Source organism: Narcine bancroftii, chromosome 4, assembly GCF_036971445.1.
Source record: "Narcine bancroftii isolate sNarBan1 chromosome 4, sNarBan1.hap1, whole genome shotgun sequence".
NCBI lineage: Eukaryota > Metazoa > Chordata > Chondrichthyes > Torpediniformes > Narcinidae > Narcine > Narcine bancroftii.
The window spans coordinates 54,321,978-54,349,877 of record NC_091472.1 but is presented as its reverse complement, the minus strand read 5'-3'; the positions used below and the strand labels follow the sequence as shown (position 1 = coordinate 54,349,877).

General features: G+C 39.3%; 1 protein-coding gene across 6 annotated transcripts in view; it reads right to left on the bottom strand.

The window, feature by feature from the left end:
* Positions 1 to 796: 796 nt before the first annotated feature.
* LOC138760566 (tyrosine-protein phosphatase non-receptor type 14-like) overlaps positions 797 to 27,900 on the bottom strand; it is a 282,028-nt gene continuing 254,924 nt past the window's right edge. For all 6 annotated transcript variants that reach the window (XM_069931296.1, XM_069931297.1, XM_069931300.1 and 3 more), the window contains 5 exons: positions 22,290 to 22,508; positions 20,599 to 20,727; positions 16,577 to 16,811; positions 12,071 to 12,234; positions 797 to 7,809 (listed from right to left, as the gene is read on the bottom strand). In XM_069931296.1, coding sequence (XP_069787397.1) covers positions 7,681 to 7,809; positions 12,071 to 12,234; positions 16,577 to 16,811; positions 20,599 to 20,727; positions 22,290 to 22,508 — 876 coding nt within the window. In that variant the 3' untranslated portion in view covers positions 797 to 7,680. The remainder of the gene's footprint in view (positions 7,810 to 12,070; positions 12,235 to 16,576; positions 16,812 to 20,598; positions 20,728 to 22,289; positions 22,509 to 27,900) is intronic.

Genomic DNA, 27,900 nt, shown 5'->3' with positions numbered 1-27,900 from the left:
GACTACTCCCAGCACAGTGATTGATCTCTTCCTATTTATGATGTCCACACCCACTCAGTGGACACTCCATCTTAATCCTCCCTTTCTATAGCCGTGATACTATCCCTGATCAGTAAATCTACTTCCACCACGACCACCCCCCCCACACCTTTCTACCTCCCATCCTATTTCCTTTTAAAATTCCTGAACCATGGTACCTGCATCAGCCAATTCTGCCCGTCCTCCATGCTCTTAAATTCATCCCCTTTATTCCTCGCTTTGAAATAGACATATTTCAACCCCTCTAACTTGCTATATTTATGTTTTTTCCCCTGCCTGCCCTTCCTCACAAAACTGAGAACGCATAGCATCATGCTTTTAAAGTACCTTATTCTCTGCACTCACATAATGGTTCCCACTCCCCTGCCAAACTAGTTTAAACCCTCCACAACAGCTCTAGCAAACCTGCCAACAAGGATATTGGTCCCTTTCCAGTTCAGGTGTAGCCCATCCTTTTTGTACATGTCAGACCTTCCCCAGATGAGATCCCAATGATTCACGAATTTGAACCCCTGCCCCAATTCTTCAGCCACACGTTCATCAGTTGCGCATTTAATGCTATTGTATCAGATTTGATTTGTAATGTTAATGCAAAAGTTGATTATCTAGTTTAGATATTGCACCTCTGCAAAACAATGCACAAAGAAAGCAAACCTTGATTCAGTAATATTGGTATTGATCAATAGAAATGTGGTAAATTTGCACATTGGTTAAGAAAATGGAATTGGCACAATGGCATTCTTGCAAAAATGCTTTATTGTTTATATGAATGATAGACAATTATCTTTTACAAAATGTTTGGTACAATTATAAGGAAAGTCACAAAGCAAATACAAAATTATTTACATGTCAAAAAATGTCTTTTGTCTTGAAGCAATGCTGAATGGTTCAATATCCACAGAAAGAGGCAGCAATATTCAATGTAAAATACTGTCATGTAGGATCACAGTTTTGTACCAGAGAAAAGGTGAGAAAAGCTTATACACTGAGTATACATAAATCTGTGGTTAAAAAGCACACACTGTTAGCTTGAAGAGACGAAAGGTTGACCATAATATAAGACTCTTTAACTTAATGTATTAAGACCATTAGGCTCTGTTAAAAGTCATTGTGGACTTAAGTCTACACATTTACATTTCTTAAAGTTACATTTAAAGGGCCAAAGCCCTTTCACTGAGTTAGTATAACATACACTTTGTACACATTTCTGTTTTCCCCCCCCAAAAAAAGGCCAGTCCATTGTTCTACCCTCCACCTTTGAAGAGTTTTGCTCAGTATGCTTCAAATTCACATCTATAATACATTCTACATCTGTTTAACAGACGAGTTGTGTTAGGTAGAAATTAGACCACAGGTGCAAGAATTTTGCGCAATTGAAGTTTAACTGCTGCGTGACCTTTATGAATATTTGTTCTATTTGAATAGAGAATAAATTACACAATAAAGAACTATCTGCTTTTATTAATAAGATATGAGCTTTTTGTCCCATGGCAATTTCAACCACTTTAAATTAAAAAAAAGTCGTCATACTGCATTTGATAAGTTGGCTGAGAATATTTTGTATGAACTCCGGGTGGAAAAAAATACCTTGATGCTGTTTTTTGTTTATATAAGAAAAATGTCCAGGAGAAGTTTGAATATCTGAAAGTACCAATTAAATTCTTTATCCATAAATATTTTTTAAAAATAGTTGCACGTCATGGATTAAGTTGGCAAAGAATTCAGTTAGAGCCTGCAGAGTGAAGTTTTTTTCTTGAGTCATGTGCAAAAGAAAATATATCACAACTGACTAAATGTTTTTTAAAAATCAGCATATTTTTCAATACATTTGGGGCTCTAGCAGCTAAAAATAATACAGCACTTCTCTGTCTAAAGAAATGTATGCTTCATGGGTTAAAAACCAAGGAAAAATTAGTGTAAATGTTTTTTTTAATTCAGTGTTTATGTTGCTGTCCTCTCATAGACTGACAAGCAGTCAGCACATAAACAGCTGTAAGCCTGATACTTTCATGCATGGTCAGACAAATGAGGATCATCTCTTGAAACCTGTACAGGATTCAATGTGATACAATTGAAATGGGATTCTACAACAACAGACTGGAAGGGAGTGGGAAGGCAAGTTATTTTTGATAATGTTTTTAATTGGGTATTTTATAGATAATCCATTTTTAATTGTTTAAATGGGTCTGCCAGCTTTCATCTATAGGTGGGGAACTAACACCATGGGCTGGCAAGAAACTGCAGATGTTGGAATCTTGAGCAAACGAAGAGAAGATGGAAGGATTCAGTGCGTGAGGCTACATTCGTCGAGAGCAATGAACTGTTAACTCTACCTCGTCTTTTGACAGGGTGAGGCCGAAAGTAAGCATGAAGAACAGTATTTCATATTCTCCACAGGAGGCCCACAACTGATGGCCTAAACATTTGGATTTTCCATTTTCAGCTAATTCCCATCCTGATCCATTGTTTCCATATGATGTTTACATGTTCCCCCATTTTTCAGGCCCAACCCAGGACTCATTTTCATTCAACCCTCCTCTTCCTATTCCATTTCTCCCACTTTGTGTCCATTATCCTATTACCCCCACTTTCCTTGCTCTCTCCCCTTCCCACCTGAGTCTTGCGGGGGGGGGGGGAAAGAGAGAGAGAGGAGGAGGTCCAACCCAAAATGTTGACTGTTCATTTCTCTTCATGATTGCTGCCTGACCTGCTCTGCCCCTCCATCTTTACTTAACTCACTCAATGCTTTGCCAGATCCACTATTGCTGCTAAAAGCACATAATAATTGGAGTCTGGGATACATTAGGCCAGTGAGAATTGAAATTGGCCCTTGGAATCCAGACCAGGTACATCTGGGGGTGGGGAGAGAAAGGATGGGGAAAGTGGAAAGTGAAACTAGGTCGGAACGATCAGGCCTGTTCTTGTCTATGTAATATGCATTTTACATTCTGATCAGGGAGGTCAATTTCTTAATAAAAGCACCTCAAATTGAAATGATAACCATGATCTGTGACGTGAAATTTAAAGCTTGTATTAAACTTTTGATGATCTCTAGGACAGGTGTTTCTTAGTACTGATAAACAAAGCAAGCCAACTGTATAGTTACAAAATAACATTTTAGTAAGTAGTTCACCATTATTTTCCCATCATATGGAGTACTTTTTACATTAGTATGGCTAAATTGCTCTTGTGCCTTAAAATTCCATTATTGAATCATTAAGGTGGCAAGGTTGGTACAACTCTATTATAGCACCAGCAGCTCAGGTTCTAATCTGTGCTGTCTGTAAGGAGTTTGTATGTTCTCCACGTGTCAGTGTGGGTTTTCCCCAGGTGCTCTTGTTTCCTCCCACCCTTAAACGTTCGGGTTGTAGGTTAATTTGGTTGAAATTGGGTGGTGATGGTTTAAATGGCCAGAATTGGCTTCTCCTCTGCTAAGAAAATTTAAGAGCTATATCAGAACCTTGTTCTAAAGGAAACCAGTTTTTGGGTTGACTTCTAATTTTTGGCAATGATGCACAGTTAATTGCAGGCTTTTCAATTGGATTCATTTATCATAGAAAGTGATCAGCTTGTTCAAATTTAAGCCTGCTATTTGTACATTTGGAAAGGATTCTTGATTACCAGTATATGCACTTATTATACAAGGTTGGAGATGCAAAGTTATATTGTCCCTTTAACTAGAATCAAGGAGCATTATAGAGGAATAACAAATCTGTACATTAAAAAGCATTTTAAAGAACCAAAAAAATTCTGCTGCTTGGTTACTGATTAAAGCAGATCCTTAAACAAGAACTGAAACAATGGTTTCTCATCAATGTAAGATTTTCTGCAGAAATTTCAGTTATGGCAAATCAGAATTGAGTCTTTAACAACATGGAATAAGCCAAAAAATACTGTGATAGTACAGATATTAGCATATTAAAATTCAGATTGGAATTAAGCCCAATCTGTTAAATTATATAAATATACAGATTAAAATCAGTCAATAATATTAGTCAGTAGAAAGAGCTTGTAAAGGCAGAACAGGTCAGCCATCTAAACAATGATGTCAAAATGGTACTTGACAGAAGTTTAAAATTGAGGCAGAGTGTAATTTATTCCTTTTTCTAGAATGGTACACTATTTGGGGACCATTCAAAGCCTGTCATTTTCATCAATACTGAAACAATATCTTGTCAGAGAATGGTCTTTTAAATCTATTTTCATTGTTAACTGCATTTTTTTAAAAATCTACAGAAGTACACCATGAAATTCCATGGGCTTTCTGGTGATAGTTGTGCAATTCTTTGCTTTTAATGGCAGTTTCCAAAATAATTTAAGGGGCAGAGACGAATAACAGAAGGGCATAATTGTTGATCCCATCACTTTTGAAAACAAAGTGTTATGCTTCTCACTGTCATTTGGGAATATCACCAGTAGGATATGAGACATAAAACCACCAGCAGTGCAAAAGGGGATTTTAAATACTGCTATGTGAATCACCTCCTTGCATAGGGCAGTGGAGAGAAAAGTGTAAAGGCTGGATCGACTCTGGTCTATCCAGCTTCAGAAAGCAGCAGAGGAGTGTCAGTATGTCGCTGATGCCCTTCCACCTGATTCCACCGTGAGGTGGATTCTTAATTGATTCTCCAAATTCTAGAAGAAATAGGAGAGGACTGCAATAGCTGTTCACAGTGCGACTGCCAGCAATCCAGAGGATTCAGGCATTTAAGAGCCCAAACATCTATAAAATTTCCTAAACACTGAAGCACATCTAGACTTCCAGCTTAGTAAAGATCCTAGAAATTTAGCTAAACCTGATAGTCTGTAATAGAGAACACAAGCCTGAATTTTACTTTAGCTTTCTCTGTTCCAATAGGATAACAATACAATCTTCACCCTGTTTGTGTATAATCAGTTATTAAATTTAGATAGATGTGGTGTATGTGTATTTTAGTAAAGCATTTGGCAAGGTCTCCCAAGGAAAACTCGTTCAGAAAGTCATGAGGGATGTGTGGATTGAAAATTGGCTTGCCTATAGAAACCAGAGTAGTAGGTAGTGGATGGAAAGTATTTTACTTGGGAGGTCGGTGACTAGTGGAGTTCCACAGGGATCTGTTCTGGGACCCCTGTACCTTTATGATTTTTATAAAAGACCAGGACGAAGATGTAGAGGGATGGGTCAGAAAGTTTGCGGATGATACGAAGGTTGAAGGACTTGTGGATAGTGTTGAAGGTTATCACAGGTTACAACAGGATGCAGTGTTGGGTGCAAAAGTAGCAGATGGAGTTCATTCCGGATAAGTGTGAGGTGACGCATTTTGGAAGATCCAACCTGAAGACGAAGTACATGGTTAATGGTAGGATACTTGACAGTGTGGAAGAATGGAGGAACCTTGGGGTGCAAATCCATACATCTCTCAAGGTTGATGGAATAGTTAAGAAGGCCAAAGGTATGCTGGGCTTCATTGGTTAGGGGAATGAATTCTGGAGTCATGAGCTAATGCGGCAGCTCTATAAATCTCAGGTAAGACCACCCTTGGAATATTGTCTTCAGTTTTGGACACCTCATTACAGGAAGGATGTGGAAATAGAGGAGATTTACCAGAATGTTGCCTGGATTGGAAAATGAATCTTACAAGGCAAGATTAGCATAGCTGTGGCTTTTCTCTTTGGAGTGAAGAAGAATGAGAGGTGACTTAATAAAGGTCTATAAGATTATGAGAGGCATACATAAGGTACACAGCTCGCACCTTTTTCCCCAGGGCAGGTAGAGAGTTGTAGGTGCCTAGAAAGTGTTGCCAGGAATGGTAGTGATGGATAGAACAATATAGGCATTTAAGAGACAAAAGTCTGCAGATAGAGTGGTTGAAGTTAAAACACAATGCTGGAGAAACTCAGCAGGTCAAATAGTGTAATTTATATTACAAAGATAAAGATACATAATCAAGGTGTGGATAAACTATGGGCAGGAGCCTGTACAAAATGGTAGGGGGTGGGGGGGTAGGGGAGGAGCACATATTCCCACAGACAAGAGGTGGTAAGAGGTAGGGCACACCAGCAAACAAGAGGAGATGGATGGCTCTGTGAATTGTTAGAGAATAGGGTGGAGAGCAAGAGGAAAGACTGGGATGGAGACGAGAGAAGAAGCACAGGTAGTAGGCTAGCAGAAACCAGAGAAATTGATGTAAATGCCATCTTGTTGGAGATGCCCAGAAAGAATATTGGGTGCTGCTCCACCAATTTACAGGTGGTCTTGGTTTGACAGTACATGTCAGGTCAGGAGCGCAGAATTGAAATGGTTGGTCAATGATGCAGACTGTGTGAAGATGCTCAGCAAAGCAATCTCCCAGTCTGTGTTCAGTCTCTCCAATGTAGAAAAGGCCATAATGGGAGCACCAGATGACTCCCACAGATACACAAGTGAAGTGTTGCTTCACTTATGAGATGAGGTTAACTTTTTAGAGTGAAGAAGGACGAGAGGTGACAATGGAGATCTACAAGATTATGAGAACCATAGTTAAGGTTAGAGACACTCCAAGTCAACATCCATAGAGAAATGGTTAATTTCAGGTCTACTGGAATTGAAACATGATTCCAGGGCAAACAGCATTTGGAGCAAGTCAGAGGTCATTTTTTTTTTTGCATTTTCTAGATTCTTAGGGTAATTGGGTAACTTTTCATAATCAAAAGATCAATTTAGTGATAAATCTTGCACTATTCCCAAAATAAAAATATTTGTCCTTTTAATTAGTGGCCATTTGAAACTAAAAATTTAGTGATTTTTTTTTAAGTTACTATTTTTGTTTCTGTAGTCTAATGGGACATCCTTTCATCAGCTATTTAAATTGGGAAAAGGAACAAACTTCCAGGCTTCTGAGCATATAAATGCATTAAAGCGTCCAATGTTATTTTTAAATCATTCCATGAAGATTGTTGTAGTTAAAGCTGGATCCCACTGGATTAAATCCCATATAGTATCACCCTTCCATGCAACCACTAATGAATATCTTGGTTTTTACCATTGCCACCATTTGTTGTCCAACCATTAATCATCGAATCCAAAACAGTTGCCAGCATTGGATAAATAGAGCAGGACTGGGAGTTGCTAATAAATTTGAGCCAGATTTACTCTGGAAAGGGAAACATGTCCCACAAAATACCCATGACTCCTGTATGTTTAAGTCTTCAAGTCTAACTCTTTTAAATGAGCATGAAATCTTCGGGACAAATAGAATTTCAACATGTGAAAGATTGCATTGCCATATAAATAATTTAATAAAAAATGAATAGATAATAAATGAAGAGGGCTGCAATGCCAATGTTCACTGAGGATATTAGCCCACTCTACAGACTGGCTGTTCTCCATTTTTGGCTTAAAATTTTCATACAGATTCCATCATCTTCACATGGTAGGTCTGCATACTAATCATCCCCTTTCTTGCTACTTTAAAATCACAATTTATAGCAAGCTCCAACTGCAGCCTCAATCTTATTTGAAGCCAGCCAGATTTGCAAAGATGGCTTCCAAAGTCAAAGTACCAAGAGACAAAATACTTGCTGTACTGACCTGATTGTTTTTTTTCCCCAAAAAAGTGCTAGCTCAGTTTCCACTGCTAAATGTTAAGGTCATTCAAATACAGAAAAAATAGTAATTTGCAACTAAATCAGCCGGGAGTTCTTCAGGAACTGTATGAGGACCTGGTAGACAAACCTGTATTGGGCTATAGTCTGCACCATCAACATCCGCTGTTGACGGAGATATCCCAACATAACCGGCACTTCCAGCTTCTAAAATGGAATTAGAGAGAAGATACTTTAAAGCATAAATGGCAAAAAAAAATACATCAACTTTACCTACCAATAGCCAAAGCACTAAACAAAAAATCAGGAAACCAATACAATAATGAGACAATTTTGACAAACTATTTAGCTTTTTGAAGTACAGGTATAGATCTTCTTGACAGAAGCTTTCTGGCCATGTTTTCAACAATTTGGCATTAGATGTTCGTCATCTGGCAGCAGAAAGTATGGCTTTGAAAATGGCCTTAAATATTTCAAAATAGCATAATTATTGCATCCTTGGGAATTTGCTGAGGCCCTTGCTGAGATGGTTATGCCATGTTTGGTCTCAGGGGAAGTGGTGATAGAAGGTAGGGAGAAGAATGTGCTGTTATTTAAGAATGGCAGCAGGAAGAAGTCAGTCAGCAACAGGCCAAATTGCTGAAGGAGGTTCTGAGGGACAGGATCTTAACAGCAGGGACTTTTTGGAGGTTGTCACCATGGAGTCATAAGTGATCAAGTCTTACAAATCTGATAGTATTTTGAAGAGGTGACAGAGGATTGATGATGTCTGGGCAATACACGTTGCACAAGTGGATTTTAGCAAGGCCTTTGACAAGGTCCCAAAGGACAGTGTAGTCTGGAAGATTAAATCACAGGATTTAAGATGAACTGGCACATTGAGCTTGAAACTAGTTTGATGGATGGAAGCTTTTATGATAGTGGCCAGTGGCTCCGCTGTTGGTCATCTATATTATCAATTGGATGGCAATGTAATTAAAATGATTACTATATTTGCAGATGGTACCAAAATTAGTGGTGTAGTGGACCGTGAGGAAAGGTATTCAAATTTACAACAGGATCTAGATTAGATGAGGAGGATCAAGGAATGGCAAATGGAATTTAACTCTGACAAGTATGTGTTGCTGCACTTCAGTAAGTTAAACTAGGGAAAGATTAAAAGGTAAATGAAAGGGGCCTGGAGAGTGTTGAAGAACAGAGAGGTTCAGGTGCATGATTTCTTGAAAATGGTGACTCAGGTGGATATGGTGCCCTTCATTGTGACGGGTTTGGTGAGGCCACAGTTGGAGTATACTGTGCAGTTTTGTCACCTAGCTCTAGGAAAGACATCAATAAATTGGAAGGGGTGCAGAGAGGATTCACTGGGATGTTGTTGTATCTAGAGGGTTTAAATTATATAGGGAGATTGGATAGGTGTTCATTTTCTACTGTGTAGGAGTTTATGAATTCACAAAGGGCATTGAACAAATTGAATGCTCAGTCATTTTTCCTCCAAGGTAGATGATTTTGGAATTAGAGGATGGGGACTTAAGAGGTAATATTTTGCACTCAGAGTAGTCAGTATGTGGAATGAGCTTTCAAAGAAAACTGTAGAAGCAGGCACAATAACAATGTTTAAAGATATTTAGACAGATATGGGTAGGAAAGGTTTAGAAAGATGTAGAGTAAATGCATGCAGAAAGACTATGAAAACGACTGCACTATTGCAGTAGCACTTTTTCTTGCACTATGGTAACTGTGAATGTTAACTATCTTTATTGCTTTTAAATTTAAGATATACTATTGTAGTTGGATTTTAAATGAAGTATCTGTTTTGCTGTAGCAAGAAAGAATTTCTGTGCGAATGTACATTGTACAAGACAATGAACTACTATCATTAATATCGACAAGTTAGGCCTTATGTAGTATATTCTCTCACTGACTCGGTTAACAGGAAACCTATTAGCATGGGTAGAGCATTGGTTGATTGGCAGGAAGCAGAGAGTTGGAATACAAGGATCATATTTTTGATTGGCTGGCAGTTGCTTGTGATGTTCCACAGGAGTTGGTGTTTGGACTGCTTTTTATGTTCTATATTAATGATTTGGATAATGGAATGAATGGCTTTGTGGCTGGGCTTGCAGATGAAATGAAGGTAGATGGAGGAGCAGGTAATGTAGAGGAAACATAGAGGCTGCAGAAGGACTCAGACCAATTAGAAGGATGGGCAATGAAATATAATGTTGGTAAGTGTACAGTCATGCACCTTGGTAGAAAAAAAAAATAAACAGGCAGACTATTTTTTAAATGGGAGAAAAACCCAGATGAGGCTTTATAAGGCACTGGTGAGACCTTGCTTGGAATCTTGTGAGTAGTTTTTGGGCTCCTCATTTAAGAAAACATGCTGATGTTGGAGAGGGTTCAAAGCAGATTCAAAGATGATTCTAGGAATGAAAGGATTATCATGTGAGAAGCGTTTTACAGCTCTCGGCCTGTATTCATTTGAAATTTGGAGAGGGGGTGATCTCATTTAAACATTTTGAATGTTGAAAGACTTGGACAGAGTAGATGTGGAAAGGATGTTTCCCATGGTAGGAGAGTCTCGAACAAGAGGGCATAACTTCAGGATTGAAGGGCATCCACTTAGAACAGAAATGCATTGGAATTTCTTAAGCAAAGAGGATGCTAAATCTGTGACATTTGTTGCCATAGGTGTTTGTGGAGGCCAGGTCATTGGATGTATTTAAGACAAAGATTGATAAGTTCTTGATTAGCCAAGGTATCAAAGATTATGGGGAGGTCAGGCAGGGGGCTGAGTGGGGAAAGTGGATCAGCTCATGATTAAATTGTGAGTCAGACTTTTTGGGCTGAATAGCTATTTCAGCTCCTATGTCTTGTGGTTTTAAAATGAATAGAGGTAAATAAGGTCACTAGTGCTACTCAGATGGGCGAGTTGATATTGTACACTCAAAGAGAATGCAAAGAAGCATAACTTTCTCTGTCTTCATGTGAAAGAGGAAGACTTTACCCAAACCAAGTCACAACTAATCTAGCAGCTATGACACGAAACAATTGAAAACCATTGTCCTTTTGGAGGCTGGGCTAGATTGTGTAGTGGTACAATCCTTGCATTCAGTAGTTGCTTTTTCCCGTGTAAATATATTCCCTCCTGCAAGGATTATGGTATATTATCCTGAGGGTTGGGGAAGAATTCTCAGTGCAATATCCTAATAACTGCTGCCAGGCAAAGATATGTCCCTGTATCCTGCATTGCAACTCCTAACTCTTCTTGATAAGGTTACCTTGGTCTGGTGGAGAGTCATAGTTCCAGCTTCTATACAGCAACTGATAACAACTGCAATTTACATTTTTCATTTCATGCTGTGGTTTGGTTTTTGGATATTTCAATGTCTATGGGGTGTGTTGGAAATGGCACACTACATGCTAACTACAATGTGAGAATCCAATCTAGGGACTATAAATTTAATAGACAAATTTGTAGTGTTATTGATAGAGATGTACTAATTGGTGTTTCAGGTATGCAGTGTAAACTTTATGTTCGCAATTTAATTTGTTTTACAGTGTACAGACTACTCAGATTTGAACTTGTCAACCATCAATAATAAATTGTCCTTTTTGTCTCAGAGCTCCTTGCAAGTTTCTAATCCTGTTGCATACTAGTGTGTTACATTTCAACTGTGATCAATAGATTGTCTTTTCCATTCTTTCAACACAATGTTCTGAACCATAATTCCACACAAGTGGATTAACAAAGGTAGCTGGGTGGGTAGAAACCAGTGATCAATTCCCTCACTAGAAAACTCACTAAGGCTGCACTGTTAGCGCCACACTATTACAGCGCCAGTGACCTGGGTTCAAATCCAGTGCTGTCTGTAAGGAGTTTAGACGTGGTCCCTGTGTCTGCATGGGTTTCTTTCCACCCTTCAAATCGTACAGGGGTTGTGGGTTCATGGGGTATATAGGGGCATGGATCCATGAGGCGTAGGGCCTGTTAGACATATATATCTCTAAAACCAGGTTTAAGCAAACAACATCAATTCTCCTGAAGATGGGTAAAAAACAAACCTGACTGCCAGCAGTTCTCTTTGTAAGTGCTACTAAATTCTGCATTCACATACCAATATTAAGTCCTAAATTTGTTGGCCACTCCCGACGCTTACTCCTCGAAATCTGCTCACCGAACCTGAGCTGCTGGGTTCCATGGACAGGAAAAATTGTAATTATCATTTTTCATTCCTTAAAACATTTAACTAAACTTGATTGCTTAAGGGTTTTAAGTGGGAGGAAAAAAATGTAAAAATAGTCTGCTGTCTTCGTCTCATCCTGCCTATGTGACTTCAGATTCACCAGTGTGTGAATTCATAATTTCCAGCCATGTCCACATTCCCATGAATGTATTAAACTGAAATAAGATACAAGGCCACTTTGGATCTTCCTTTATGAAGTGAACTGTAAAATAACATCTCACCTCATTATGCTCCAAGCACCCAACCATGACTTCTGCTAGAATCACCACTCCTGTTCTTCCAGCCCCTGCACTGCAATGTACAATGATTGGGGGGTTGCAAGTCTTGGTGGAGTCAAGCATGCTGTTGGTGTGTCGACGAACTGATTGAATTTCTTCTAGATAAGCTGAGAAATTAAAGGAAAAATGTAGTTAGCACCAAAATTAAGTCCTAATACGCCAAGTACATTTTGCTTGTTGGGAAATAAGAACAAATTTAACTGGATGGATATTATCAACATTTATGAAATGTTCATGAAATACAATTTGCTTTGTCTAAAACTGTAACTCAACTTCATATCACACATATCTGCCCAGATTAACAGCTTACTCATTATTCACCTGAACCTAGCATTTGGGCTTAAATTTAATTTTAAAAAAAATGTAGACATACAGCACAGTAATAGGCCAATGAGCCATGTGTTGCCCAATTGACCTCCAACCCCTGGTACGTTTTGAATAGTGGGATGAAACTGGAGCACCTGGAAGAAACTCATATAGACTTGGGGAGAACGTAGAAACTCCTTATAGACTGCGTTGGATTCAAATACCGGTCCCAATCGCTGGCGCTATAACAGTATTGCGCTAACTGCTACATTAACTGTGCCAACCTGTTTAAAAGTTTAACTGAGGGATACAATTAGCTGCTATCCTATAAATGCAACTACAGTAAAATTTGAATATTTCAAATTCAAGCCACAGGCAAAAAAAAATTGTGGAAAATAAATAGGTTAAAAAATATGAAAGTTTAAAATTGGCGCACCCTAGTGGTCAGTTTGCCAATCTATGCAACACACAAATTCGCTTCTCCGGCATCTACCAATTCCCATAGGTGTCGAGTCATGAAATTTGGTGTTTTTGTGGCAACATCATAGTGCAAATGTTCATATTATACCGTCTAACGACATTACTATAAAAAAGTAAAAATAATAGTACACAATTATTCAGGAATCTGATGGCAACGGGAAAGAAACTGTCTTTGAGTGCTCATCTTTAGGCTCCTGAACCTTTTACCCCAATGGTAGCAGAGTAAAGAGGGCATGGCCTGGGTGGTGGGGGTCTTTGAGGATAGAGGCTGTTTTTTTTAATGACTACCTCATGTGGATGTCCTCATAGAGTGAAGTCTGATGCCTGAGATGTGGCAGGCTAAGTTAACAATCCTCTGGAGTTTATTCTTGTCCTGAGAGTTGGTACTTCCAAATCATTCAGTGATGCAATCAGCCAGAATGCTCTCCATGGTACACCTGTAGAAGTTGAGGAGAGTCTTTGGTGACCTACCGAATCTCCTCCGATACCTCACAAAGTATAGCCACTGGCGAGCCTTCTTTGTGATTGCATCAATGTGGAGGCTCCAGGACAGAAGATGTTAACACTCAAGAATTTGAAGTTCTTGACCTTCTCTACTACTGAGCCCTTGATGAGGATTGGGTCGTGTTCCTCTGACTTCCTCCTGATACCAGGAGTTTTACTGTATTTACTTCCAACACCACACAAGTGATTTTATTTTTTTTTTCTGTCAAACGAGTCTCTCTGTAAGTAACTATATGGAGCATTATTTTTATTTTCAAGATATTGCTGACCTTAGCATTTTTCTTTGGTCACAATAATAACTTAATTTGATTCACTACTTCACTCATTTAAAAAAAAATGTTGTTTAAATAATCTCACTTGTGGCCTAAAAAGACTTAAAACTAATCAACTATTGTAATTTTGGAGAAGATGTGTCACAATGATTGCTCATCAAAAGGCAATGTAGGCTCTTGAAATCCAATTCTAAATTAGAGTTTTTAAAAATACTCTAGCACATGTTATCACTGATATCTGCTCCATGGTTGATAGTGTATGTACACTCAACTATGAGACAACTGCCAGGTTGTTTTTCATACCAAGAAACTCAAATTAAGGACCCGCCTCCATATTTCTCGATATATCACACTTGCAGAAGAAAAATTAAGAACCAACAGTTAACTGATGCAAACCTTGATTTTTAAAATGGAGGAGACAAGGTGCTACAAAAGAATGAAGTGGAATAAATGACAGCTTGATAACTCTCAATTTCACTGTGATATGACTGCTAAATGGATAAGGCATGTTGAACAGTCTACTTGGAGAAATGGGAGAATGAGAAGAAATGTCACAGGTCAACGGAGTGGAAAAAAATTAATCAAGAGAATAATCTATCCCAAGAACAATTAATATACCATGTCTAAAGGGATAAAAGGATATTGTCAGCCTTAGTTGGCTTGTTATTATAAATGATCACAATATAAATATTTTGTAATGTGCTCAGAAAATAAATGTTAAAAGTGTACCTTGTTAATTTCCATACCTTTTAAACATACTCCACAAATAGCCATCCAATAATATGAATTAAAAACATCATCAACTATTTTGCATTTCTTAGATAAATGTGCAAGAAAACCATAAAGTGAAGCTTTTGTTTAAATCAGTGGTTCTCAACTTTTCTCTTTCCACTTTAAATATTCCCTATGCCATAGGTGTTCTGTAATTAGTAAGGGATTGCTTAAGGTAGAATGTGGGCAGAAAGAAAAAGTTTGAAAACTAATGTTTTAATCGTACCTAATTGGCTCATTATGTTCACGGTTTCATAACCCCAAAGGAAATGAGCCAATGACAATTTTTCCTCAAGCAAAATATTTCAGTAACAATTGGGCCTAGAGCAGTGATTTTCAACCTTCCCTTCTCACTCACATACCGTCTTAAGCAATCCCTTCAAGCACCGATGGCATAGAGAATACTTAAAGTAGTCTGTGAGTGGAAAGAAAAAGGTTTGAGAACCACTGGGTTAAATAGTTCTTATGTGCAAGGATTATTTTTGAAAAAATGTGACAATTTTAATTTTCCTCAAAGAGTCATTGTGGCAACATATCTATTTACAAATGAAATGAATTAATAATTCCAGACATCAGGTTATCTGTCAATGCTTTCCTTCCCCCCCCCCCCCCCTCCCCTACCAAGGTTTATCAGGTCCCAAACTGAGAAAGATGCCAATATTCAGTACAAAATAAGCACTGCAGGTGACTGTGGGTTATGGAATCGACCCTTTGATTCACCCACTTCAACTTCTTTTGTTAAGAACTCCTAATTAAATAAAATGCCCCAAGATGCTTCACAGGAATTGTCCTCAAACAATAAAGAAAACAGATTCACGAAAAGGGAGATTAGAGCAGATGGAAAATCTCAAGGGAAACAGAAGTACAGAAGCAGATGGGTTCGACAGGTGGTACCAAGCTTGGGGTTTGGCCAGCGAAGGCATAAGTAGCAACAATTGTGTAAATCTGGAGATCCACACAGATAGGAGGTTCGTTGGACTGGAGAAGAAAGGTTTACAATTTTAAAATCAAAGAAATGCTGTCAATAAGCACAGCTATGGTGGGTGGCAAAGGCTGCAAGGAATAGACTGAAGAGTTTTGAATGATCTCACATTTCCATAGAAGAAAATGGAAGGGTAGCCAGCTGTATATTGGAATTGTCAAATTCAGAGGTAAACTAAACACTGGTGAGGGTGTTGGCTGTGGATGAGCAGAGACAGGTTAAGTTTGAGCAACAGTACAGAGGTAGCGATGTCTTTGGTGATGGCGCAGAATTCGGATAATGAATGAAGCTTTATAGATGTTACTGAGGATGACTAGGGTATAGAGGTTATGAAGGAGATTATTTATTTAAAGTAAACTTTGTAAGGGTGCTGTCCCATATGAAAAATTTATATGGTGGTGGGATTGAGAGAACTAGTGATGAGATGGTGAATCGTTGCCACGAATGGTCAGTATACATAGAGAAACCGAGGCTGTGGTTTAAAATGACATTGATGGGAAGACAACGTGGAAAATACCATCAGTAAGAAAGCCTCTACTGCTGATTCTATGGCTGTACGTTGATATGGATAATCCTGTAAAGAGGTAGGTAAATCCTATCCAACTGAACAATGGTGGAGAAACAGAACATTTTAGAAAACTTGAAATATTTCCCCGTCTTCTGACATGCAGGGAAAGAGATTACAGGCCAGTCAGTGTAAACCAGCTGATCTTGAATTTGATGAAAGATGTTTTGCTTTTTTTTTAAAGTCAGGTGAGTGTTTATTATGGAATTCTTTAAATGCCACGTAAAAGTTACACTTCCATTCCTCTTCAGATGCATGCATATTGAGTCATTTCTACTGAACAATGATTGCAGTGATTTCAGATTCATACACCTGTCTAGAATACCTTTTTCTAAGGTTTCATTCACAAAATTCAAGCAGGACAATTCAGCCAGTGAGAGAGAAAAAAAAAATGTTTGGAGGCTAGATCGGCAGTTGTGCATATTCTATTTGGCCACATCTGAATACCAGCATCATTCCTTAACGCTCTGCTTCTTCCTACTGAATTAGCAATTGCACATAAATGATGAAGTTTAAATCTCATTCCATTTGCATACAGAAAAAACTGCAACATGTATCTCAGTACTTACACAAAAAACCCTGAACATCTTCAGGACAGCCATGATCCGGCCAGTCTGTGTACTGCAAATGCCACACGGTCCTCTCCTGTCCAGACAACAAGTGCTTGACCTTTAAACCTGTAGTTGCATAGCAACCAGAATCTGTGCGGAACTTGGTTGTCACCTTAAATTTGCCGTAAGTTGCTGAGCTATGCTTTGAACCCAGTTTGGGCCAGTATCGATGGGTCTTTGGTTTCCCTCCTTCCTACACAACAAAAATTACAGGCAATTAAAAAAAAAATCATCCTATAATTTCTTTCTCGTAAATCATAAACCAAATAGCAAGAGTACGTGAATGGAAATAATAACAGGTAATTTTTCAATTACATTGTTGACGCTCTTCATCCTTTCAGCTACAATTTTTATTTTAATCAAAGACATTTATACATAGGACAAATTACTAAGACTGACCATCACTGGAAGATTGCAGGAAAATTACTGGTTCAAAAGCAGACTTTTCTGTGACAGTTTAACACATTTAAATGACAATGTGATTTTATTACAAAGGAAAAATTAGCTTACTGAACAGTTCTCATGATAAATAAGAAAACTAAAAGTGGCAGTGGTTTTGTGGGAGCCTCAATGAGCATTCTACTGAAAGGTTAAGAGATGAAGAAGGAATGTAATAAGCACTTTATCACCTGTTTCAATCACACCCAGGACTTGGACCTTATTCTAAATTCAGTAGCAAATATTTTTCATAAGAGTGTGATTATGGATGATTTTCAGACTGTGCTGACATTTTCCACAACAGGTACATACACAATGATGTAATTCCCTATCTCACATTCGTAGAATTTGATCGAATCAGCAAAGAAACAGGCTCTTCTGTCCATCAAATATCCCTTTTCACTAAATTTGTTTATTATTGCTGGGATCATCGCTGACTATAGTTTGTCATTTACATGCTCGTTTAGATTTCTAAGTATTGTAAACGTTTGGAGCAGTCTATTCCATATTCCAACTACAGGTGCAAAAGCTCTTCCACTGATCCTCTCAAAACTCTCGTCTCTTTTTGTAAACTCAAGCTGTCTAGTTTTAGGCACCTCTGTGATGGAAAATGTTTCCCTAATTATGTATTTCTTTTCTTTGGCTTGGCTTCGCGGACAAAGATTTATGGAGGGGGTAAAAGTCCTCGTCAGCTGCAGGCTCGTCCGTGGCCGACAAGTCCGATGCGGGACAGGCAGACACGCCCGCAGCAGCCGCAGGGGAAAATTATGTATACCTCCCTGAGATACCCTCTCAGTATCCTCTGCTCCAAGGAAATCAAACCGAGGCTTCCAGTGCCCCTGCAATTGAAATGCTCTATCGCAACCAATGTTATTGCATTTGCTCCATTGTGATGGTGTGCAGGGCCACACAATTAGTTCAACGCCGATATAGCACCAGCGACCGGAGTTCAAATCCAGCACTGTCTGTAAGGAGTTTGTACGTTCTCTCCGTGACTGCGTGAGCTTCCTCTCACCCTTCAATTGGGTGTAATTGGATGACATGGGCTCGTGGGCCTATTATCGTGCTGTATGTTTAAATTTAACCAATATTTTATACAGTTGTGCCACAATTTCTATATTCCAGGCCCCAGACAAGGAAGTCTAGTATCCTGCATATTGTTTTAACCACCTTATCCAGCTATGCTGCCAATTTTCTGGGATCCTTGAACTTGTATACCAACACCCCTCTCTACCATTCACTGTTTTTTAATCAAATTTTATTTTATAAACACATGTAATCAAGATACACATAGAAACAAATCTTAATGTAATCGACTACATACTTGCTTTTTTAATAATTTTCTCCTCCCTCCCACCCATATCCTCCCACAAGGAAATCTAAAGCCCCAAAAGGAAAGAAAAGAATAAAAAGAGAGAGAGAGAGAGAACCTGCTCTACCATTCATGATTAAGATTAAATTCCATCTGCCTTTGTTCTACCTCGTATAACACTAGTCTGTATCCTATCAACATTATCAGTTCTCGCCATCTGTAAATTCACAAATCAGATTTTTTAAATTCATCTCCCAATTGTTAATGTATTTAACATACAGGAAGGGTCTCAGCACTAGTACCTGTGGTAGGTCACCGTTTCCAAACTCAAAACCAATATTCCATCATCACCCTCTGTCTCCTACTACCAACACAATTTGGATCCAATTTACAAATTGCTTTGCTTTCCTTGGGCTTTAACCTTTAGGACCAGTTTGCCATGATGGGCCCTTGTCAAAAATCTTATTAAAGTCCTGATATAAATTGCATCCACTACACTGGTTATTTTGAAAAGTTTACTTGTGTTCAGACAGGATCTGCTCCCCAAAAACATTCTGACAATCTTGGAATAATCTATCCATTCCAAGTAGATGACCACTACTCTTTCCCTGGTTACCCATTGTCTTTAGTATACTTTTAAAATATTTTGGAATTTTCCTTAATCTTCCATTAAAATATTGCTGGGGAATTACTTGTGTGGTTTTGAGGGGCATAACAAGTGGTGTATGGACAGAGTTGTCTTGGTGTGCTGGAGAGCTGCTTGACTATACGTTCACGTCAATGACTTTTATAGCATATGCTCGGAAGATCTAAATGTAGCTCAATGACAATGCAATCTGCAAGCAACCTACCTGCCAAGGTCCAAGGCTGGCATTGAGAATGTGACTCTCGAAGGTTCCCTCCACTCACACTTCATAACCCTCAACCACTCTCACCACAAGTTACGAGTATAATCTTTATACTGCTCATTCCCCCAGGCCCCAAATTCAATTAAAAAAAAAATTTAGACATAGAGCATGGTAACAGGCCCTTTCAGCTCAAGAGCCCGTGCCATCCAATTGGTACATTTTGAAGGGTGGGAGGAAACTGGAGCACCCAGAGGAAACCTACACAGACATGGGGAGAACGCACAAACTCCTACAGACAGCGCTGGATTTGAACTCCAGTCGCTGGCACTATGCTAACCGTACCATTTTTGTTGATGAAAGATGATCACTGTCGACCCTAATTGTCCAGTCTAATAACCCTGTTCACCCCAGGTTCTCATCTGATGAATTCCTCTCAAATGCTGATCGCTATCTTCAAGACTTCCGGAGTATGTAAGTGGTAAACATTTATTTACATTCCATACATCCAATTGGTTAATTAACCATGAGACTAAACACATCCAGACAAAACAGCAGTTATGTTTGACAGAGGGTTTGGACGCCCTTGTAAAAACCCACATTTGTGCTCCAAATAGAACAAATTTCAGAATTCAGTAAAGACGATGTCCATTGAGGTCAGCTGGGTCAATTAATTTTAAGCCAGAGACTTTGACTTTGTATACATTTTATATATTGGAGCATAGTAGAAATGGAAGATCTATCTCGTTTACATGAACGACACCAAAAATTCTTTCTAAACTAGACTTGCTTTTACATTTGCTTTTGGTGTTCCAGATGTCTCTGTTGGATACATGTTCAAAAGAGCTTAATTATCTCAATTTCAATTTTGCCCCAAAAGGAAATAATCCTCTTTGCATCTATCTTAAATTTGAACATAAAATGACAATGTGGCTCCAACTTAAGTTTTGCCGTATTTGTGAATTTCCTCAGTTATGGCATGTGTTGGATAAGAAATTTATTTCCCGGCCTTGAGATTGAAAATACTTTCTTATGAAACATCAAAGCGAAAAAAGTTTCAACAACTGTGTGCTTTGAAATCAGAGACTGTTTTAAGTCTCTGTAGTAAATAGTACTTAATGTTTAACAAAGCTAGAATACTTCCTGCTTTTTTTTAAGCAAAGGAATGCAATACTCCAGTATTACTGTAAAGTACACCAGTTTAACCAAATTGACAACGAAAGATCTCTGATACGGAACTAAAGGCTTTGGTTGTTCATAAAACTCACAAAGCAGCAGGAAGTACAGTAATCTTAAGAGTATTATGAACATACAAGTCAATAATTTCACCCTCACTGTTCCCTCTGTGTACTAAGTTTAAGTAATGGTAGCATCACAGAACTTACCTCTTCTGCTGTAACCATCACAATAACATTCACTCCTTGCTCCCACACCATCTGCCAGAAGTCATGGCATGTATGAGGCAGGGGCCCCTGCGTAGCAATATAATGCCAGTCTTCTCCAGCTACAGTAACCTGTTCATTAGAAGCAGTACAAAAAAATCAGCCAAAATGTGACATGATTGAATCTGTTGAGCCGGCTTGGGTGACACCAACTCCCTCTAGTGTTTACAAAACTGCCCTGCGTTATACATGGAAAGAGAAAAAATGTGCAAGATCTTTTACAGGAATGCCTGGAAGAGCAATGGGTAGATAATGGATCACAGTGGTAGGGAAGGAAAATAATCGTGATGTAGAGTGTCAACTCCATCTGTCAGGAATGGTTGGCCATTGGGATGTAACTCAGAGTTAGGTGACCAGCATGGAAACTGGGTTCGAATCCATCTCTTGTCTGAGAGAATATAATGATGTTGAGTGCAGCTTTACAGTAGGTTTGAATAGCAGTTGCAATTTACCTCTACCATTCAGCTACTGCTACCTTAGATTACAGGCTATCACCTGCAGGATGGGATCGAGTCTGTCAGCAAATAATTTTTGGGATGACTATTGAATGAGTGGCAGCGTGTCCATGCTGTGAGATGTGGATGCTTGACTTGGAGAAGTTCAATGTGTGAAGTGATAGAAATACATGGTGAGCAAGTTGCAGGAGTAATTGTTTCTGCCTTCTGAACCTCTATGGAAACAAAAGCCCTTTTTACACTGAAAAGATGCATTATTGCTGTATACACACCCTGTCTCCAGAAGTCATCTTGTTAGTTCATACAGAACTGAGAAAAGTCGGCTCCATGAGTCCAATATGCTCCACCGTTAAAACTACCTACCTGTGTGGATCAAAGCCAGGTAAGTCTAGGACCCCCCCCGCTCCCCCCAATTTGCCTTTGATGCTTTGACACAGCGCTCAAAAAGCAGATAAAACCCTACTTTCAAGCACTGTATAAAAGGGGCTAATGATATATCAATCTCTCTCCATGGCTTAAAGGAATGGATCTCATTAAGCAATGTGTTATCTTCAATGACTCCTATGTTAGAATGAGTTCTTGAAATATAATGCACCTATTGTAATGTATGCAGTTGTCTTTAAATTCTGCAGGTTAGTTTTAAGCAGGTCTTAGTACTGGACTCCTGTTAAAGTGATTGCCAATGAACAGAAGAATTAATGTAAATGGCAAAAAAATTAAGACCCCACAATCCCCGAGCTCAATTTTGAAACCTCTCTCAATTTGCTGCTTTCACTATATTTGTGAAGTGCCACTGGTTGCCCAGTGATCTGTGCTTCCTTTTGTAAAAAAAAATATGGTGACCAAATAATGTAAATGGATAGAATTTTTTTCACATTATAGAAGAGTTGGCCATATTTGTAACAGGTTTGGTTCCTGGCTTGTTATTCATGTATTTGGAAGAGGCAAAACTATTTTGTAGTTACACTACAGCTAACAACCTTTATTCATTATCGAATTCTATTCTATACATCTCTTAGTTCATATTTAAACAATTGCATGGAGAAATAGAGTTAATCCTTCATAAATATATGGACCAGGAAGTATCATATTAGTGCTTTCATGAATATTTATACGAGTGAATGGAATTAAATATTGGAGGAGTGATATTTCATGTAACCAGTGACTGGGCATTCTCACCTTGATATGAGAGGCATTCACATAGCCAGTGTTATTTTCTTTGGTTGGCACAAGTTCCACCCTATTCTCCTCATATGGAACAACATCCCTGAAACGATTGCGTTCTGCATTTTCCGGAAGAGTTGCTGTGGTGAACACACCATCTACCATCTTCTTTGGGATCTGCTCGTACTCTGTAAACACCATATCTTCCTCCAGCTTTCTCTCCAGCATTTTACACTGCATTTTCAGAAAGAGAAAGTTAGTTAAATTTCCTTTTGCACTTAGATTTACAACCTTATTTCAGAGAATTTATAATATCTGTTTCAATTAACATGGTGGGATGGCATTAAAACAGAGCCATTAAATTTGATAGCTGCCAAATGGCTCTGCATAAATTATTTAAGGCATGTTGGTTTACTGCATTGTAATTGTTAAGAGTCCTTTGTTTTGTTCTCTGCACTTTTCTTGGAGCTGTCTGAGGGCAAAGACCATGTCAGTGGTTCCTCTGTTTGCGCGAAAGCCGCACTGTGATTCTGGGAGAATATTCTCGGCGACACTAGGTATTATTCTATTTAGTAGAATCCTAGCGAAGATTTTGCCTGCAATGGAGAGCATCACCTTTGTTGACCTCACCAAAGCCTTCGACACCGTGAGCAGGAAAGGGCTTTGGCAAATACTAGAGCGCATCGGATGTCCCCCAAAGTTCCTCAACATGATTATCCAACTGCACGAAAACCAACAAGGTCGGGTCAGATACAGCAATGAGCTCTCTGAACCCTTCTCCATTAACAATGGCGTGAAGCAAGGCTGTGTTCTCGCACCAACCCTCTTTTCAATCTTCTTCAGCATGATGCTGAACCAAGCCATGAAAGACCCCAACAATGAAGACGCTGTTTACATCCGGTACCGCACGGATGGCAGTCTCTTCAATCTGAGGCGCCTGCAAGCTCACACCAAGACACAAGAGAAACTTGTCCGTGAACTACTCTTTGCAGATGATGCCGCTTTAGTTGCCCATTCAGAGCCAGCTCTTCAGCGCTTGACGTCCTGCTTTGCGGAAACTGCCAAAATGTTTGGCCTGGAAGTCAGCCTGAAGAAAACTGAGGTCCTCCATCAGCCAGCTCCCCACCATGACTACCAGCCCCCCCACATCTCCATCGGGCACACAAAACTCAAAACGGTCAACCAGTTTACCTATCTCGGCTGCACCATTTCATCAGATGCAAGGATCGACAATGAGATAGACAACAGACTCGCCAAGGCAAATAGCGCCTTTGGAAGACTACACAAAAGAGTCTGGAAAAACAACCAACTGAAAAACCTCACAAAGATAAGCGTATACAGAGCCGTTGTCATACCCACACTCCTGTTCGGCTCCGAATCATGGGTCCTCTACCGGCACCACCTACGGCTCCTAGAACGCTTCCACCAGCATTGTCTCCGCTCCATCCTCAACATCCATTGGAGCGCTTTCATCCCTAACGTCGAAGTACTCGAGATGGCAGAGGTCGACAGCATTGAGTCCACGCTGCTGAAGATCCAGCTGTGCTGGATGGGTCACGTCTACAGAATGGAGGACCATCGCCTTCCCAAGATCATGTTATATGGCGAGCTCTCCACTGGCCACCGTGACAGAGGTGCACCAAAGAAAAGGTACAAGGACTGCCTAAAGAAATCTCTTGGTGCCTGCCACATTGACCACCGCCAGTGGGCTGATAACGCCTCAAACCGTGCATCTTGGCGCCTCACAGTTTGGCAGGCAGCAACCTCCTTTGAAGAAGACCGCAGAGCCCACCTCACTGACAAAAGGCAAAGGAGGAAAAACCCAACACCCAACCCCAACCAACCAATTTTCCCCTGCAACCGCTGCAATCGTGTCTGCCTGTCCCGCATCGGACTTGTCAGCCACAAACGAGCCTGCAGCTGACGTGGACTTTTTACCCCCTCCATAAATCTTCGTCCGCGAAGCCAAGCCAAAGAAAGAATTGTTAAGAACTACCACCACTACCAATGAAAGTTGTTGATTTATTTTATTGGCATCCAATAAAATATAAAAAATATCTGCATTCTGGAAATTTTACTGATTTCCAACTATAAAGGAAAAAGCAGAAAGTGCTTTAAATACTCACAGGTCAGAAGTTACTAAGGAAATAGAAACAGTGGTCAGATTGAAAACCCTTCATCAGAACTGGGAAAATATCTAATACAGTGAGTGCCAGGGTCAATGTGGGGATTAAGTGCTGGAGGAAGGTGGCAAAGCCAGAAATTATTGTCTGTCTCTTACTTCCCTTTGAACTGAGAAAGAAGCTTCAGTCATCCACATTGGTGGGTTAGAGTTACTTGTAAGTCAGACCAGGCAAGGATTGTAGACATTAGTGAACCAGATGTGTTTTACGACAAGATTCTGATGAAGGGTATGTAACTATTACTATTTATCTATTCCAGACAAAACAAATTAAATTCCCAAATTGCCATGTACCTCTTCGGATTAGTGGTCTAGAACTCTACCTGGTTGTCTAAGTTTTGTTTTATTATTTTGAATTATTTCTGCAATATCAGCATAGAAGTTCTTTATTTTTAAACTATCAATGACCATTGTCAATATCTGGATGTTGGCCATGCTAAAACTTCAGGCTTTGCAACAAGAGTGAACCTGACTGGGTAAATCTTCCATTAATCAGCATGTGACCATTCAACTCTTAATTTATTTTATAATAACACTGGTTTGTATAAAACTTTCTTGAAGAACTATTCTGCCTTTTACTGGGTTAAGATGACATTGATTTCTATCTGAATGAACTTTGCTCTATGGTAGACTGTTTTCTGTAACCTCGTGGCATTACCTACCCCACTTCCAATTTACAGACCAACAAACTGAATATTTGTTTAAATCAAGAAGTGGGTAATTATTTAAGCCTCGAGATGGCTCATCTCAAATCCACCCTCTTTTTCCTGTCTACAAACACTGTAAAGTCATCCTGCTTCTGTTCTTATCTATTTAATACAATACCCAACTGAACAAATCTGAATGCTTTGCAAACTAACCTTTTTTTTTGATGATAAGGCAAAGATTTGCTGATTTTTATGCAGAATTAATAGATTAAAGCAAACACAGAAAGACGATCTTATTTTCTACAATATGGAAGAGCTGGTAACATGAGAAGTTGTCAAATACCTAAATGGACAACCCAGCTGCACACAACTAGATTTGATTGATTCATCAGGCAAAGAGTGGAAGTGCCTAAAAGGAACTTAAGAAAGGACTTTTGAGAGCTGGAAAGGGCCATGAGAAGACCTTGGCAAGTAGGATTACGGTAAACCCCAAGGCATTCTATCAATACACGAAGAATAGAAGAATGACTGGAGTGAAGGTAGGGCCGTTTTTGACTAAAGGAGGGAACATGTACCTGAATGCAGAGTTGGTAGGGCAGGTCCTCAATTAATACTTTGCTTCAGTGTTCACCAGACAGTGAAACCTTCGTCAATGCGAGGTCAGTATAGAACAGGCTTATGTACAGGAGCATGTTGAGGTTAAGAAAGTGGAAGCGCGGGATCATCTTGAAAACATTTGGATTGATATGTCCCCAGGACTGGGTAAGATGTATACAAGGTTACCACAAGAAGTGAAGAAAGATATTGCTGGGGAATTGGCAAGAACTTTGCATCCTCCCTGGCCACAGGGGAGGTAGCGGAGGATTGGAGAATGGCTAATGCAAAAAGTAATAGGGACAATCCTGGGAATTGTAGACCAGTGAGTCTTGCACCAGTGATGGGCAAACAATTGGAGAGGATTCATAGGGGGAGGATTTACAAGTATTTAGAGAAGCATTGTCTTTTCAGGGATAGTCAGCATGGCTTTGTAAGAGGCAGCTCATGCCGTATAGCCTAATTGAGTTTTATTGAGGGAGTAACAAAGGAAATTGATGAAGAGAGGGCAGTAGATGTGCTGTATTTGGATTTTTGTAAGGCAATTTATAAGGTCCCCCATGATAAAGTAATTCAGAAAGTCATGAGGCATGGGATCCATGGAGCCTTGGCTGTGTGAATTTAAAAAATTGGATTGCCTACAAAAAGCAGAGGGTAGTAGATGGAATATATTCTGCCTGCAGGTCAGTGACTACTAAAGTTCCACAGGGATCTGTTCTGGGACCCCTTCTCTTTGTGAATTTTGTAAATGACACAGATGAAGGAGTGGAAGGAAGGGTCATTAAGTTTTCAAATGTCACAATGACTGGAGGTGTGGTGGATAGTGTTGAAGGTAAGTTACAACAGGATATAGATAGGATGCAGATTCGGGCAAAGAAGTGGCAGTTGAAGTTCAATCCAGTAAGTGTGAAGTGATGCATTTTAGAAAGTTGAACTTGAAGGTGAAGTACATGGTTAATGGCAGGATTCTTAATAATGTGGAAATACAGAGGGACTGGGCTCCAAATCATAGATCTCTCACAGTTGCTGTGTGGATTGTTAGGGTAGTTAAAAAGACTTATGGTATGTTGGCCTTCATTAGTTGGGGAAGTGAATTCAGGATTCGTGAGGTGATGTTGCAGCTCTATAAAACTCAGATGAGACCGCACTAGGAATATTGTGTTCAATTTTGGTTGCCTCATTACAGGAAGGAGGTGGAAGCTTCGAAGAAGGTGTGGAGGAGATTTACCAGGATGTTACCATGATTGAAGAATGTCTTATGAGGCAAGGTTAACAGCGCTATTTGCTTTTCTCTTTAGAACAAAGGAGGATGAGAGATGACTTAATAGTTACCTACAAGATTATGAGAGGCATAGATATGGTGGACAGCCAACACCTGGGGTGACGGTGGCAATATCATAAGACATCTGTATAAGGTGAGGGGAGGAAAGTTTAAGGGAGATGCTAGGGTTTTTTTTTATAAACACAATGAGAATAGTGGAATGCATTGCTGGGGTGGTGATGGAGGCCTGTACAATAGGAACGTTTAAAAGATTCTTAGGCAGGCATATGGATGCAAGAAAAATAGAAGGTAAAGGATGTAAGGTAGGGAAGATTTCAATTGTTAGGTAGGTTTATATAAGTCAGCACAACGTCATGGACCACAGGGCTCGTACTGTAATGTTCTATTTTCTTTGTTCTAAGTTCTATTACCATAGCTATAACTCTTGTTTGCTAAACACAGTGTTCAGTACAAAAATAGAAATGCATTCTTAGGAAATAAAGCAGGCATTTTTTTTCACCAGTTAATTATAAGTTATCAAATGTAAGGCCATCAGAATAAGAAAGCTTCCAAAACATTTTGTCACAGATTACCATCTGCTCTGTGAAATATTTATTTTCAATAATATATTAATTTTAGATTGAAATCATAGCTATCAAATAATTCTAAAACCAATGTATGTTGTTAAACAAGAATATCTGTAGATGCTGTCTTTGAAGTTTACACAAAAATGCTGGAGAAACTCAGCAAGTTACACAGCATTCTTTATGTAGCAAAGGTAAAGATGAATAACTGTTCTGGGCCTGAGCTGTTCATCAAGGTGTGAGCAAAAAGCTGGCAGGCGCCTGCCTGAATAAAATGCTGGGCGAGGGTGGGGGGGGCGGTGTTGGAAGCCCTGGGTCAAAGGCGGATTTGGGTAGGAGGCCACACTGAGAGGGAGAG